General features: G+C 38.1%; 1 protein-coding gene across 1 annotated transcript in view; it reads left to right on the top strand.

Moving 5' to 3' along the window:
• The first annotated feature begins 6,958 nt into the window (after nt 1-6,958).
• The window catches only part of LOC131681697 (uncharacterized), a 145,233-nt gene continuing 134,758 nt past the window's right edge, over nt 6,959-17,433 (top strand). The window contains exon 1 of the mRNA XM_058962667.1: nt 6,959-7,483. Within this exon, the coding sequence (XP_058818650.1) occupies nt 7,357-7,483 (127 nt within the window). The 5' untranslated portion in view covers nt 6,959-7,356. The remainder of the gene's footprint in view (nt 7,484-17,433) is intronic.

Below are 17,433 nucleotides of genomic sequence, written 5' to 3'. Positions count from 1 at the left end.
AGTTTGAGACGAGAACAAAAATCACCCAATGGTGATTTTTGAGCAGCGCGGTATTATATTTATAATACAGTATTATCTAAATTTATTTCAAAAATTGAGATGCTTCTCAGTAAAATCACAGAGAACAGACATATATGCTAGAACAAACTTTCCCAAAAAACCTGTGTAAACATTTAAATGAAAATACGTTGAAAATCACCATCGCATACAGGTTCGCATGCGTGAGTCACCATTGTATCCAAGTTTGCATACAAGTCCCGTATAGCGATTGCTGGCCGATCGAAGCGCCGACCAGTGGCAAGTTGCTACTTGCTCATTTCAAAGCGACAGTTTAATTTCTTACACAAGTTGAAAACTTTACTTGTATGTCAGTTCTCAGTGGTAAAATTGAGATGCTCCTCAGTAAAATCAGTCGAAACTCCTACTGGTTGTACTAGACTCGGCTGTGTCACTAGAGCCTGAATTCTGGCAGAATCCAGCCGGAATTCCAACTGGACTTAGAGTTATAGCTGGTTAGGACATTTTTCAATGGGAAATTTTCTCACCTATCCAATGGATCGAAAAGATTTGAAATAAAAAGTATAATTTTTGAGTTAGAGCTATTTTAAGACAACTAAGTTTTTACCAAAAAAAAAGTTCAATAACTTAGTAACGGTTGAGATTTGATGGTGTGTGTAGAACGATTTTTTTCTCCAAATATGACAGTCAATCATCCCTCGAGAGGTTCTTAACCATGAACCAAACACCCTGTACACGCGCTTTAATATGCCGATATTATATGAGGTTGCGTCAGTTTTGTAATAATGTAACCAAAAAAATGTCTTTTGGATACATGTTCGTAATTTTGCTAAAAATGAGAACTTTCCCTGAAAGTATCATAGAAAACCGAAGCAAAGAAAACTTTAAATTCTAGACCGAAGATAGGATTCATATTATCCCCCATGTTAATGGATATAATGGCAACTCTGCACAAGAGCGAAAGCTTCAAGAACATGTCAGTGTGATTTTATATTTTGACCGTTTCGTGCTACGCTGTCAACCTTCCGAAGCTTTTTTTTTTGTTCTCCACTCTCTCATTTGGCTGTAACTGTGATCTTGACGATAAAGCTCTTTTGTTGTGTTTTTCACCATGTGTTTTTGACTTTGGCTCTGCTCTTCATTCGTACACTGGGACGCTTGCTCTTTTTCTGCTTCAAAAGACCGTGCTGAAGTCCGCAATATTGTTTTGCTTCACCGATACCCCACCACCCAACGGGACTCATTATGCTGGTTCTAGTGCGGGTTTACTACCACCTGCTGCAGATAATTTTTAGGACGCATTTATAAGATTGTGTGCGGTGAGCGATCATTGCAAATTTTTAAAACGTTCAGAGCGCGTTACTGGTGCGTTTGTGTAGTTGTGTGCGAGAAATAGAGAGCCTTCGCTCATTGGATTCAGAGAAGCTTGTTTTTTCTTGCCGGTTTTCGTTTTGAACCTTGTTTCGTATTCCAACATAAGTTTTTGCTTGGCCTTGTTCATTAGTGTGTTCAGATAGAGATGATCACAAAAATTAAAATAATTCAATTTAATTTAATTAAAATATACAACAGGATTTTTTCTATAGTTTACATCTAAAATATGTTTTCTTAACGAATGTAAAGTTTCTTGAAACTGAAGGTCGAAGAAAAGTTGTATTTGAATGTTTAGTGTTTCATTCGTCAGTAACTGACACCAACTTGCTGCCAGTTAGACGATACATTCAAACTAACACCAACTTGGTGCCAGTTAGACACTAAATCCAAACAGTTCACTCAACATGTGTGAACGCCTAAAGCAACGAGTAATGATTAGCCAAGCACATAAACTCTGGGTCGCTGTAGAATATAGGGAAACGAAGAAGGTCTAAGTTTGAAGTGTGATTGTAGCCTCGATGCTGCTTTTTGCCTAGCAATGGTTGCAACCTAACTAGTTAAAAACATTTTAAATGAAAATCAAGTTTAATGCTTTACATTTTTTATTACGATTATAATGGTTTTAACCTTAGGGTTATCTGGCTCTTTTTCGGGTTAGAAAAATCTCTATCCCTATGCGCGGTGTTGGGAATCGAACACAAGTGAGCTGCGTACAAGTCAATCGATTTAGCAACTACGCTATGCTCGCCCCTGCCAAGTTTCGCGAAATTCAACCACGAAAACATCGGATTAGAGTATTTTTGTTCATTTCATTTATTTAATTAGGCTTTAGTTGAAGGTGTCAATTTCTTTGTTTTACATTTTCATTTCTTAAAACTAGGACATTACACATTGAATTTTTTTATAATGAAACTAAGGAACTTTTATAGCTATCTTAAAACTAGGGATACATTTCGATATACAAGAAGGAACAATATAATTTATTATGATTAAGGTGTAAATTTTCATGAATTTTGAATTGATGAAACCACGACGGAAGACGAGCTGAGAGGAGCACTGAAGCAGCAGTGTAACCTGAATCAAATCAGGAAATGACACTGCACAGCAACTGTTGTGGCAGTCTACGACAGAAACTATGTGCGATGTCGCATTGATCGCAGAGCCTTACCAAGTCCCCCCTGACAAAGGTAACTGGGTGGCGGATAGATCAGAAACGGCTGTGATACAAGTTATGAGCAGATTCCCCATTCAAGAAGTTGTAGAACGCTCATATTGGTGGGACGGGGGGGGGGGGGGTCTAGCAAAGGTCTACGTTCGTCTGTGAGGGGGGAGGGGGTATTTGCAAAAGTCTACGTAGACATCGATTTTTGTTATTCTCGTATGACTAATCATAAAAATCATAAATGGGATTTAAAGAGAGTTGTGTTAACATATTAGTATATGCAGCTAGATTTATTTATGCAGACACTTCGAAGCTAGCACACTATTGGGGAGCGTATATGTGGGCTGCCTCATGCCAAGATGGGAGGGTCGTAGCGTAGTATGTTGGGACTTCGCTATTGATACCTCGTGGTGTGGCAGAAGAGTGAAGGGTGAACATCCAAGTCAGCCTCACACGGTATGTTAGTGGTGAGCACAAAAGTAAGCCTCACATGGTATATCAGAAGTGGGTCCTAAGAAAAATGTCCCACATGGGATGCCAGGGGGAGCGACAGGGGTGTAATAGAGTGGTATGATCGAGAGTGAATCAGGTGATAGGGTGAGCATCCAAGTCAGTCTCATATGGTATGTTAGAGGTGAGCACAAAAGTAAGCCTCACAAGGTGCGAAAAAGGTGAGCACACAAGTAAGCCTCACATGGCGTGATAGAGGTGAGCACAAAAGTAAGCCTCATGTGGAGTGTTAGAGAGTGGATCAGGGTGTGACGATCGAGCACCCAAGTAAGCCTCATACAGGATGTATGAACACGTGAGCGTGAGTGAGTGAGTACATGAAGATCAGCTATCCCCCCAGAAGTAATACCGAGAGGTAGTCCCTGGGGGGAACAATAACGGTGCCCAATGGAGTTAAGTCGTTATTACCTAGTCATGGTGTCCACCATGAGAGCCCGACACTCCAGTACACCCCGTGTGGTAGCTTGGCATTTACTAATGCACGTGTACTGGGTTAGTGCGTAAATTGCATTATTCATTGTAAAAAAACACTACTGGAGAAACTACTGTTTAGGTGATCACTCAACTCAGAACCCACATAACTTTTTCATCAAAAAACAACCCGACACGTTGTTGTTGTTTCTTACGTATATTTAGATATAGTTTTGGTTTCATGAAACAATTCTAGGATTAACACAAAATGACAGTTCTAAAGTCGTGAATCATGAGACTTAGTTAGCAAACATAAACTTCTACAATAAAGTGCTTACTCGAATTACTCAGTTTGAAATCTTTTGCAATCATTTACACTGATTTCAAAATCCTTAAACGTTCTCGAAAAGAGAAATTTATGTGCATGTTTGGTTTGATGTTTATGTCTAGATAATACTAAATATCCACAGCATAATTTCAAATTGTTTCTCTAAAGTTTATCAATTTTTAATGCTCCACTGATGCTCAAAAAGTGCTTGCTAGCTTTGCAATTCTGCACTGTTGGTGTAATTGGCATTTCGGCCAAATCTGAATTAGTCATAGCAACATATCTCCTGAAATACTCTCGAGTGACTTACTTTGAAAAGAAGTATTCTGCTAAACAAAAGCACTTTTAAATTTACACTTGTATTATATAACATACAACACGGTGTTCGTACAAGTTCAACTGATAGTGTGATGAAATTGAAATGGAAACCTTTCTCAAAGCTGTAAGTAATTTTTAAAATTCGAAATGCGAGTCTTGTATATTGAATTTTATAATTATTTTATAATACTGTGATTTTAAATTTTAAATTCATAGCAGACAAAAAACCAATGTGAAAAGCATTATTGTGCTATGTTTGTTTTTGTCCTTAACATTTGGAAAGCTTGAAATAAATCTGAATGCCTCACGTAATTTTTGTTTGAACATTATAATGTGCTTCTTGCTAATTTCACATTTTCCGCAAATAAAAAAAAATGAAAAGTCTACATAGACTTTTGGTGGGGGGACGGGGGATTGGGTAAAAGTCTACTTAAGTATACTAGGGAAAGGGGGTCGGTAATCATTGGTGGTGACTTCAACGCCTGGTCTGTGGAATGGGGCAGTAGAGTAACCAATACAAGAGAGTATATCCTGCAGGAAGCACTAGCAAAGTTAGACGTACGATTGTGCAATGAAGGTTCTATTAGCACATTTCGGAGAGACGGGAAGGCGATGATTCATTGATGTCGGACATGGATTGGAGAGTATGCGAAACGTATACGCATAGTGCCCACCAGGCGATTCGCTACCGTATTGGTCAACGGAACCCTGCTTCAGTATGGAGAAGGAAGTCCGGTGAACGAAAGTGGAAGACGAAAGCCTTCAATAAAGATTTCTTCGTTGATGCACTTAGGCCGAACGGTGGGAGTGAGAACGTGGATGCAGTTGACCTAATAAGAAGGATTGTGGCGGCTTGAGACGCCACAATGCTGCGAAAGCTGGAACCACGCAACAAACGGCGTCCAGCTTACTGGTGGAACGAGACGCTTAGCACGCTACGCACTGCTTGTCACAGAGCCAGAAGGCGGGCTCAGAGAGCGATATCGGAACCAGATAGAGAAGAGCCCAAGTTTGCGATTCGGGAAGCTAGGACCGCTCTAAAACGGGAGATCAGACTTCGCAAGGCAGATTGCCACAAGGAGCTGTTCCGAGAAGTAGACGCCAATCCCTGGGGTGACGCGTATCGAGTCGTGATGGTGTAAATAAAGGGCTTTTCCCGAAGCACGATCGAACTGTCTGGCCTCCAACATCGTAAGGCGAGAAGAAGGAGCAAACACGGACGATCGACAAGTGCCTAATGACGAGCTCGCAGAAGCATCGAAGCTCCTGAAATCAAAGAAAGCCCCCGGTCCTGATGGAATACCAAATTTGATGCTGAAAGCTTCGATTCTAGCATATACTGACATGTTCAGGATAGTGCTGCAGAGTGTCTAAATGAAGGCAGCTTGTGGAAGGTCTAGAAGCTGGTAGTGCTGCCGAAGCCACTGGCCATCCGGCCTTGTACAGGCCCATATACCTGCTGGATGCGCTCGGAAAACTAATGGAAAGGATCGTTCTAACAGGTTGACGTAAATTTCGTCAAGGCGAGCGCGGACTGTCCAAGATGCAGTTCGGATTCCGCAAAGGAGCATCGACAGTGGATGCAATTTGAAAAGTGTTCAAGAGTGCCGAGAAGGTATCTAAACAGAGGCGTAAAGGAGATCGATACTGCGCGGTGGTTACGATAGATGTGAAAAATTCATTAAACAGCGCTAGCTGGGAACCCATCGCTGCAGCGCTGCACAGAATGAGGGTTCACGACTATCTATGCCAGATCTTGAAGAGCTACTTCCAGAGCAGAGTGCTGCTGTACGAGACGAGCGAAGAGCAGAATTCAATGCTAGTCACAGCGGGTGCTTCTCAGGGCTCCATTCTCGGTCCAACTCTTTGGAACCGGATGTACGACGGAGTCCTAGCACTGCGGTCGCCCAGGAAAGTGTAAATCGTGAGTTTCATGGACAACGACGGATCACTGACGGTGATGGATGAGACACTTGAAGAAGTGGAGGTGTCGGTGACGGAGACAATAGACGCGATCGAGAACTGGATAAACGGGGTCAAGTTGCAAATAGCCCACCACAAGACGCAACTGCAAAGCGATTCAGCGGATGCATATCGACGTCGGAGGACACGTGATGGAGATGTTGCAATACATAGCAACACTGCTATTTTCAGTTAGTTTTAAGCGGAGGTAATACAAATGGTTGTGTTCAACTATGTTTGTAATAACATTGTCTTATTTAACACAGTCTTCATCACTATATTATTGTTGATTGTATAATGAAAAACGATTAAAAGCCCCTTAAAATACTTAATTTTGCATCCATGCCAAAATTCTTTTGCAATTTTAGACATATTTCTAATTTTGTCACATTATGTAAGATGTTCTTAGGTAGTTGAGACTTAAGATCTAGCCTAAAGCAAAAAATGTAAGGGTCCAAATCATGTTGGCCTCCACAATCACTACAACTTTTATCCATGGTCGTTCAATTGATACGAATTATTTTAAGACAGACGCATTATTTTTAAATTATATGTAGAATTCTGAAACATTCCTAATTTGTCAAACAAGAGATGATATCGCTTTGACGTTGAAGGTAAATGGAAATATGGCTACCTGGCCATCCAATTTGGTTTTATGATTATTTGTTTGATATGAAAATACACCTCAGAATTTTATTATCTCATAACAGCAGTAGTCTAAAAATTTCAACATAATGTCATAACTAAGCTCGTTCAACTTTTCAAGATTCGAAAATAATGTGTTGTGAACATCTCTAAAACCGTACCAAGTGTTTTTCACAGCTAGAGCGTGTATTTTTTGTCCGGCTCTCTTTTAGTTCACTGTCATTGGTGAAACAGTAAGGTTGTGTTATTCTGCATACAGCATGATTGTGTAGGGGCCGTTCGGATTCGATTCCGCTCCATTCCATCATTCTGTGCGGTGTTGTGCTTCAGTGCAGTAGTGCGGACACTTGCTTGCTCTCCGCCAGCTCACTTGTGGATCAATCATTGGGTACTCTGAGGATCATCAAAGTGGTATTGAAAGGAATATTGTCGAACGGAAAGCACTCCAAAAGTGGATAAGTAGGCAAGAAGTGTGAGGTGTTTGTGTTTTTGGTGCAACGTCGTGCTCGTGCAGTTGTCGAGGATTCCGACGAGAGGCTAGAGGCAGGTTGTTGAAGAACTGTAATCCAACCGAGATTATCGGATATTTTTTCCGCGGCGCGATCGTACAGTCAAAAACCGGGCGTATATGTGTGATCAGGCTAAACCTCGGAAGAAAAAGGAAAAGTTCCAGTACAACAAATCGATCATGGCAGCTACCAGTGTTGTGGTTCTGGATCGGGGTAATAATACGACTTGCACCATCAATTTGCATGGTAAGTTTCAACTTAAATCTAGACGTGTTACCAACCTAGTCTGCTGAAAGCCATTTTGGGTGGTGTTCAGAGCCACACCAAACAGCCCAGACATTAGAAAGTCGTTCCGACGAAAAGCTCGGTCTCACTGGAGGTCAATCCAAAACCTCTGGGGGTGATATGGGAGGAGGGAAAACCGCGTAGCTCTCCCAGAAAATAAAAATTCGCCATCGAGAGACGATTTTTTCATTCTCCGACCGGACGAACTGCACAGCTCTTCAATGTCGAACGGCACACAGGCGAACAGCTTTTTTTATTTACATACAACCCGACAGTTCAGTTCTCTACATCTATCTCTTTAAAAAAACAGCGTTGTATAGGACACCATTAGAGTGTCGATATAAAAAACTTTTGCTGCTACTTTTTTATATTGTACAGACCGTGCGGTTTATTTTTTGTGTCTAAAAATCTCATGTGTATTTGCACTTGAGCTCGTGAAACACACATGCATAAATGGTAAAATCTTCAGAATAATAGGTGTTTTCCAGTTTAGTCTGGTGAATGTTCAAATCATATTTAGCTTCAAGCAATCATAACAGACTGGCTTTGTTGTAACTATTCACCCTTCAAAGAGGCGTTCGTCTATGATATATTTAAATAAAAAAATACCTTGTAGAAGATTCAATAACAGTGTGCTAATTCCTTTAATATGTACAGTGAAGACCCGATTTTATCAGCATCCTATTTTATCAGCCCCCGATTTTATCAGCTTTTTGACCCGATTTTATCAGCTTCATATGAAAACTGATAGTTGGTAGTTTGATGGGCTCTAGCAGACGAGCCAAATTGAATTCGAGTAAATTCTTACTTGAGCATATTTTTCATATCTTAGAGATCCAAAATATACAATTTTTTTTTTATTTTGCCCTTAAGGGAAATTTAAGCCAAATAATCAGGAAATGTTATGAGGCTATACTGCCGTTCTCGGCATAATTGTCCCATGCATATAAGGAATCCCATAGAACATGGGACAATTAAGCTTATAACGGCAGTATATCTAAGGGCCAAAAAGAATATTTTAAGAGCTTCGGTTTTTTAAAATGAAGCAAGATTATATGTCCCGTTTTATCAGCCTAAAATTCACCAAGGGGCTGATAAAAACGGGTTTTCACTGTATTAAGAAGTTTCATTTTGGCTTCACGTCTAACGAAATGAACAGTATAAACTAAAAATATGAAGCAAGATTTTAATTGTTATATTCAATCATTTGAACATGGGGTATCTCAATTCAGATATTTTTTTACAAAAAAAAATGAATAAACTAAATGCTTAACAGTTATGTGTCCAACAAAAAAACACCTTTAACAGACCAACCTTTAACCGATTTGGACACTTTTAGATGTTTTGGATTCAGGACTTTTTAATTCTATAAAATTGAACCGTATGAATGGATCTGGTTCTTGGTAATCCAAATTTTCCGGAGTATTGTTCCAGTACTAGGGCATGATTTGTAAATTTTAATAATGTCCTAGCAATATGAGCATCAAAACTCTTCAAATTGTCTCGGAAGTCTTTTATTTATTGTTACGAGACCCTATGGCAATTTGAAAAAAGGAATTGGAATGGAATGGCCACTCGCGGCCCAATGGGAACCTGCTCCGAAGTGTCCGTTCCGGGGTCAAATCACCAAATGGTTTCGAAACAACGAGATACAACCTACTGATGCAATTTCAAGAATTTTGATACCCATATTGCTAGTACTCCATTGAAATTTACAAATAGTAACCCAACACTGGAACATGCTTCCGGAAATCCGTGAACCGAATGAAGTAATCCGATTCATTTTTACCAAGTCTAAAAGTGGATGAGTTCCCGAATCCAAAACACTCAAAAGTATCAAAATCGGTTGGAAATCACTTTAGTTATTGGCATTTCAGTTTTGTGAGTACCCGGGTATCCAAGTCGGCCTGTTACGTAGTAAAAAATTCAGCAGCCCCTTCTCACGCCCTCCCTTACTAAATCAACAATATTATTAACCCAAAAGCTTGACTTCGTGAAGTTCTAAGATGCCACAAAGTTTCGATTTCCAGCTATGGATAAATCATGGGAATTTCATTGAAACCTAAAAAGGTACCCAAGTACCGCGTCGGACACATAACGGTTAAAAAAAATATGACGAACAATATTATAAGTAATTTCAGACAAAAATCGTTGTAATCGTCAATTGCAAAGTAGCTCCCTTTATAATTTATACTTTATAAGTAGTTAGTTAGTTTTTAAGATTTGTTTAGCTCCTTTATTCGCATGATCAGTAGGCTTAAAAATTCCTACTGCATAAATCACTACGAAAGGATATTATATTTTATTAGTAATTAACGGCACCATGTAAGCAGTTGCAATGAACAGTCAACAACTTATTGCTGAACACTCAATATGTTGAAATAGAAATGTAATGCAAACTAAACAATATAATCAAATACAAAATCAAAAATATATAAAAAATGTGTGACTGATCTCTGGTACTCCGATCCAAATGAAATGCAAATAGCAATATTATACTCTGAATTTCAGCCTAATACTGTTCAAATCGTCCTTTACAAACAGACATTTGGTGAACTCGAGGGCTGAGACGAGTGGTATATGATACTCTAGCTCTCTATTGGGAAGTCGATTTTCAGAGTAACCTTTCTACGTGAGAATGGCAAAACAGCTTTACTGAAACTTAAAAAAAAGCGCGTTTCGCAACAGCTCAACTAGAAATATCAAATCTCACCGAACTCATCATATAACAGATGCAGACTTTTGTGCCTAAAATGCGGCCTCTACACATGTTTATCGTTTCATATTGCATAAAATCCAATGAGAAAATGGATTTATTATTATCGAGACGCCATCTTTTCGGATCCTATCATTTACCTTGAGCATTTAGGTTTTTTGTCTGAAAAACTTGAATTACCCATGTAGTTTTTAAATTAAAAATATGCTTCTTGTTCGAATTTTAGTTCTAAAACAAAAATTAGTATATAGGGTGATGTGCCTATTATGGCAGTAGAGCCTATTGTGACCCTATTTCGTACCCCTTGGTTTCGAACCAAGCATATGAGATAATGACACTATCGATTTGGCTAAAACAGGTGAGAAAAAATAAGCTCAAGTTTTATTCTTTATTTGTTGTGCACATATGTATTTAGAACTGTCCTCTAAATCCAACTTTTAATTAAAACAAAATCACCTTATTGAAATACCCAGGTAACCACCAAGCATTAGTGTTTGCAGTAAAGCAACTTTTAATTTGCATTTCGGATGCTTCTTGCAGTATATTAGCATATGAAATGCATAATAGCTGTAAATTAGCATATGAAAAACCATTTAAATACTTCTTGTCAGTAATCAGCATTCTAAATGCACAATAGCCGCAAATAAACATGCTCAATGCTTCGAATTATTTTTGATTGGGGCACTCAAAAAACTTGGAAAAAGCCATGTTAATGCTATAGTAGTTTGTTTTGAAAATTAAGGAGTGTTTCTAATCAAAAAATATATTAAAATGGATCGATCATCAAAATGGGTCAATATTGTAAAAAGCGGTTCATACAACCGGAATGTGAAGTGGTATATTGAAATGAATGTATCAACTTGCAGTAATCTGTTGAATTCTTCGAACACTGAAGACAGTTTGTTCAACAATTTGGAACCCGTTTCTTCAACGAGTACTATTGATCTACCTTCAACAAGTTCATCAGAACATGCTTCTGATACATTACCTCGGTTAAAAACCGATGCGGAGGAATTAAAATCTAATGAAGATTGTTCTAAATCCGGCTCAGAAGATGATTATTATAGTCCTGACTATGGGTCAAGTGAAGATGATGAACATCATGAAGTGGAATCCGACCTTACTTCGTTCTTATGTCATTGGAGTTTGGAATATAAAATAACCCATTCTGCGTTAAAACCTCTTTTATCGCGTTTGTCGCAATATGATCACTTACTACCTGTTGACCCACGACGTTTACTTGAAACCCCTCGAGAATCTGCCAAAATTATTGAAATGCAAGGTGGACAATATTGGCACCAAGGTCTTGGTGGGTATTGAGGAGTGTTCAAAAAAACATTCAAATAACGAAAACACTGATATTACAGAAAAATGTCTTCGCGAAACTTTCTCTAGCTTAACAACTACTCGGTTAATTTCGATTAACATCAATATTGATGGTTTGCCACTATTTAACAATGGCACAGATCAAGTGTGGCCTATTTTATTTAACGTACACGATGATCCAAGTATCAAACCAATGATTATTGGAATTTTCCATGGCAAAACTAAACCAAAACGCGTAGAAGAATATTTGAAGCCGTTTGTTGATGAAGCATTACCTATTTTGAATGCAGGTATCGTTATCAATGATCATGTATTACATGTTAAAATCAGAGCGTTCATTTGCGATTCTCCAGCGAGGGCATTCATAAAAGGTAGAAATTACAATTAATGTTTGTTTCGATTTATTTATGCCTATTTTTTATAAACTACATTTTAGGAACCGTAAATTTCAATTCTTTTCACGGATGTTTAAAATGTACTATTGTTGGAGAACGCCAAAAGGAATTACGCACAAATACTTATCCGGAAATAATCGCACAAAAACGTACAGATTTTGGATTTCGTAATAAAATGTGCGATGGACACTATCATACTTATAAAACTCGCGAGAATGGGAAATTAAAGGTCGTTTATGTGGATTCACCCCTCTTGCGATTGCCTATTGATATAGTGGAAGATGTTATCGTAAGCGATTCATTGCATTTACTTCATCTTGGTATAACAAAAAAGTTGCTTACGTTATTCAAAGACGGTAATATGTACCATAAGAAGTGGTCATTAGAAACTGTGACATCTTTCGATAAGATTCTGAGCACAATCAAGTTACCACTGGAGATTCATCGTCAGGTTCGTGTATTGCATTATTTGAGTCATTGGAAAGGCTCAGAATGCTCAACTTTTTTGAATTACATTGGTATTGCAGTCTTATCACAATTTATTAGTAAGGAGCACTATGAAAATTTCGCAAATTTGTTTTCTGCTGTTACAATTTGTTCATGCAATTGTTATAAAAAGTACCTTTCTGTAGCACAAATTCTCTTCGAAAAATTTGTTAAATATTTTGCGAAATGTTTTAAATCTATTTCAAGCAATCAGCATAACTTGGTACATGTTGTGGATGAAGTGTGTAGATTTGGCACATTGAATACGTTATCATCCTATCCTTTTGAAAGTCACCTTTATCAGATTAATAATCTTGTGCGGTCAGGTAGATTGCCATTGAATCAAATTATAAACCGAATTACTGAAAAACAACGTCAAAGCTACAGCGGGAAAGAATTTCCGAAATATCCTGTGCTTCAACATCCATCCAAAGAAGACGATACAATAGTCTTTCGTATAGTTGTATCAGATGGCTTTACTTTACTAAATAGCTTCTCTGATAAGTGGTTTCTTACTACGGATAAAAGCGTAGTTGCAATGATCCAAGCAAATTCGAACGGTATAGTGGGCAGAGAGCTCGAACATATATTTGTCCTGTTTGAAAGTCCGCTTAAATCATTCGAGCTAAATGTGATATGCACAAACAACGACAATAGTTTTATTCCTAGTAAGCAGTATCTATTAACTGAAATTTTTTGTAAACTGGTAGCCATCCCTATTGATAAAAAAAACTGTTTTTATACCCCTCCATCACACCCTTCCAATGTGAGATATGTAAGAATAAAAGAAAAAACCTATTTTAATCCACCTAGCGGTGCAATTGTGCCTTTCTCAATCATGAATCACGAGAATGTGTGCGTTGTTTATATTCATTAAAAGCTTTTAAATGCATATATTACATTTTATTATTATACATCACATGACAACTATATACAGGAAAATAAATCATTATTCGAGTTCTAAAATTTTGAAAAAGAAAAAACAGCCACGGTAATATTGAACTAAAAAAGCTGCAAAATCGGCAAAGCCCCAAAAAGTCGATTTTTATAAAAAAAAATTTTCGAGATAATATAAAATCTCGACGTTTCATGCATTTTAAAGATGTTTGGCATCAAAAATACGAATTCGATTTCTGAAATTTCATGAGGTCCCCCCTTTGAAAAAAAATTAAAGGGTTGTGTACAGGACACGACCACGGTGACATTAAAAATGTAGCTTTTTTCAAGAGCGTGCAAATGTATTTTATCTATCACACATATCGACTCAAGTTTTTGCTCACTCGCCTGTTTTTTATGTTACAATTTGCTATATACCCTCCCCATTAAAACATAATTTATTGAAGGTCTTTTAACGGTAATCTATTAATTAATCAAGTATCTCACTAGGTGATTGGCATTATTTGGCTAATCCATCTAGTAAAAATAGGCTGTCTGTCCAGAAAATATATTTAAAAGAAAAGTTCCATATTTAGAACCGTGACGAGGAAGCCCACGCCCAGCAACGGAAATATACAGATTCTTCATGAAATATGAAATTTCATTTTCCATTTAAATTTTCAATAATGTATTAATGAACTTAAGTAAACAATCTTAAGGTTAAGTATTTCTTGATCGATTAGTGGTGAAAAAAATGAAATTATTTGATAAATTACATTGTTATGCAACGTTCGCACTACCAGTTAAAACGGGTTTTATGCTATCTTGGTGACATTTTCTCTTGTTGCTAATTATTAAAACGTGTTATAACTCTGTAGTGTAAACATTGTATTATTAAACCAATTCTGCAGCGTTTTATGTTATATAGGTGTTTTATGTGGTAATAGGACTGACATAATTATATCATCAGTACAGCGGTTTGTTGCATAATTTCAAACAGATATATTTTAAAATTTAAATTAGTATACCTAACCGTTCAATTTGTTGTATACTTTAAAACGCAATTAGAACTGTGTTTTAACTACATAGGGCAGGACAGATACTCTGACTGGATAAACTGGGAAAACAATTTTAAGTCCAGTAACGATTAAGACATGGCTTGAATTTGAATCGAAAAAGAACACCCGCCTAAACTGCTGCTGGGACGGTAAGTTCTGTTTTAAAATTTTCCGTTGTGTACAGTACGAAACAAAAGTGTTTGAAATTAGAAAACAAAAAGTTCTGCTGGGAATGTGATTGTTTCCGATGCAATTACACTCAGGTTTTTTTTTGCGCAGGGGATACAGGCCGTGCAAATGAAAACCGCGGAAATTTCAAAATTCGCGTAAAAAATACCGCGTAATAAAACCTGAGTGTACTCCCCTATATAAAATACTACGCTGCTGAACAGTGCAATAACTACAGAAGCACGTTGTCAGATGCCTTACTGATAAAAAACATATAACCAAAATATGAAACATATGAAAACCAATAGGATCTTTACCCTAGGCAGCTACAATGCGCCGTAAACATGGATTAACAAGTTACAACGCACACGCATGCATAAAAATAAATATATTTTATTCAAACGCAACACTCTTAAGCAGCACACACCGTATTGAATTAAATCCAAACTACCCCACCCACCCACTTTGCAAATCATTCTGTGACACCGTGCTGGTACCCGAAAAATCCGCACACGGCCACCGCTGCCGAAAATGCATAGCGTCTACCGCTTATTGTAGTGCCCACACGCTGCAGCCATGATCTTACCCGTTCGACATAAGAACAAAAACTGATTCAAACGGGTACGCGTCACCTCTATTTATAAACTAACCGTATATGGTTTAGTCACATAGGTGCGAGTGTGTGCAAATTCCAACGTTGCCGAAAATCGATAGCGCTTATTGCATCGCCCGGAGACGATGTTGTTCGTATGAGACAAGAGCAACAACTGATTTAAACGGACATGCGTCGCTTCTATTTATGACTTTTCGTCTTTCTTTGAGTCACTAAGCTGCCCTCTTTTGACGGCTGTGTCTGAGAAATCTGCCTCACGAATGGTAATTTTCCCGTTTTTCGTGAACTTTTTAATTTTACCAATTTCCAAAAGTCTACTTTTATTGGGGAGATATTAAATTATTACCAATATTTAAGTTAGGTGTTTCTGAATCGGTTGGTGTATGAATGATTAAAATCCATCTAGTAATATCGGAGTTATAAGCGTGCAAACCTTACATAGTTTCGTTACATGGGAGATAGTTTAAATTTAAGAATGACACCTAGCCCCAGATAGTGGAGTAAGACATTTTTAATGTCAAAAAAAATTGAGTTCCGGCTTATATGGGAATTTCATATGTGACCGGACGGTTTAGTCTATATTTCCGGAACCATATAAGCGATCCGTACGAAATTTTAAAGACATCTATGGGGATATTATAGCTATCATTTGGGACTAAGTTTGTGAAAATCGGCCCAACCATTTCCGGGAAACTGATGTGAGTTCGTAAATTTTGAAAGATGGCCGCTTTTTCGGGCACTTCCGGAACCGTTTATGGTGGTCAATGTAGTCAACGAAAGTTTGGTTGGCCGTCGGTGACCTAGAACAGCAAATTTAAGTTGTTTGAGAGACATTTTAGCGAAATTTTTACCTTTTTTGCTTTCATCGGAGTATCGGTTTGAATCACAATTTGCTATGTGATCGCACGCCACAACCTGTAACTCCGGAACCGGAAGTCGTATCGGGATGAAATTAAATAGCCATTTACGGGGACGCAATACCTTTCATTTGAGGCCAAGTTTAGTCGAATCGGTCTAGCCATCTCCGAGAAACCGATGTGACTGTTATTCTGAATTTAGATACTTCCGCCGGGGCTTCCGGAACCGAGGATGGTGGCCAATGTGGCCAAATAGACTTTGAATGGATGTCAGTGACCTAATACTACAAATCGAAGCAGTTGTGGTCGTATTTTGGAAAAATTTTCACCTTTATACATTCATTGCAGAATTTATTAAAATCGACATTTTCTGCGTGTTCGTACTTATCAACCTGTAAATCCGGAACCGGAAGTCGGATCCATTAGAAATTCAATAGCAGCCTATGGGAACGTTGCACCTTTCATTTGAGACTAAGTTTGTCAAAATCGGTTCAGCCATCTCTGAGAAAAATGAGTGACATTTTTGGTCACATACACACACACATACACACACACATACATACATACACACATACATACACACACAGACATTTGCCGAACTCGACGAACTGAATCGAATGGTATATGTCACTCGGCCCTCCGGGCCTCCGTTAAAAAGTCGGTTTTCAGAGCAATTGCAATACCTTTCTATTGAGAAAGGCAAAAAATACATTAAAATCAGGTCTACTGTTTATTCCAGAACAAAAAGTATTTCGGGATCTATTCAGTGAATTCATTCCATTTTAAATCAGTGATCCTGGAATTTACTCTACGTACTCCACATTCCAAGTTTCTTCAGATGGCTCAATTTCATTTACATCTTGCTGCTCATCGTCTTCACACTCTCTATCGTCATAATTAATTTCCTGAAGATGTTTGCGCTTACGCGCAGTCGGCTTCCGTGTACCACCAATCTCAGTAAATCGTTGCTTTGCATTTCGCAAGCATCGGTGCAAAAACGTCTTGCACTCAGTCATTGGAAACTCGGGATCAGAATAAAGAACGGTCTGATAAAATAAATCGATCACTCTCTCGAATCTACAAAACGGAATCTTCCGAATCACTTGTTTCTGAACAGCTGATTTACGTCCTGTTCCAGTCCACGAGCAATTAAGCAGAAATTGACGATCAAAGAAGTAGTCTATAATTTGAAGACAAACGGTACCACCTCTCCCTGTATACCGTTGGCGACCGTGAAGTTGGCCAATTGATGCAACGATTGATTCCACAAATTCTTCTTTCCTGCAATTTTCTTCTAATATTTCTATTTCGTTAAGATCGTTCACTGGCTTCAGGTTGATTTTATTAAGAGCGACAGTTTGAAGTTCGTGTTTACACTGGGAAGATCCTATGGCACCCAATGCATCTAACTTTGCA

The sequence above is a fragment of the Topomyia yanbarensis genome, chromosome 2 (assembly GCF_030247195.1).
Source record: "Topomyia yanbarensis strain Yona2022 chromosome 2, ASM3024719v1, whole genome shotgun sequence".
NCBI classification, from domain to species: Eukaryota; Metazoa; Arthropoda; class Insecta; order Diptera; family Culicidae; genus Topomyia; species Topomyia yanbarensis.
Note: the sequence above shows the minus strand (reverse complement) of the source record. Positions and strands in the feature narration are given on the sequence as shown.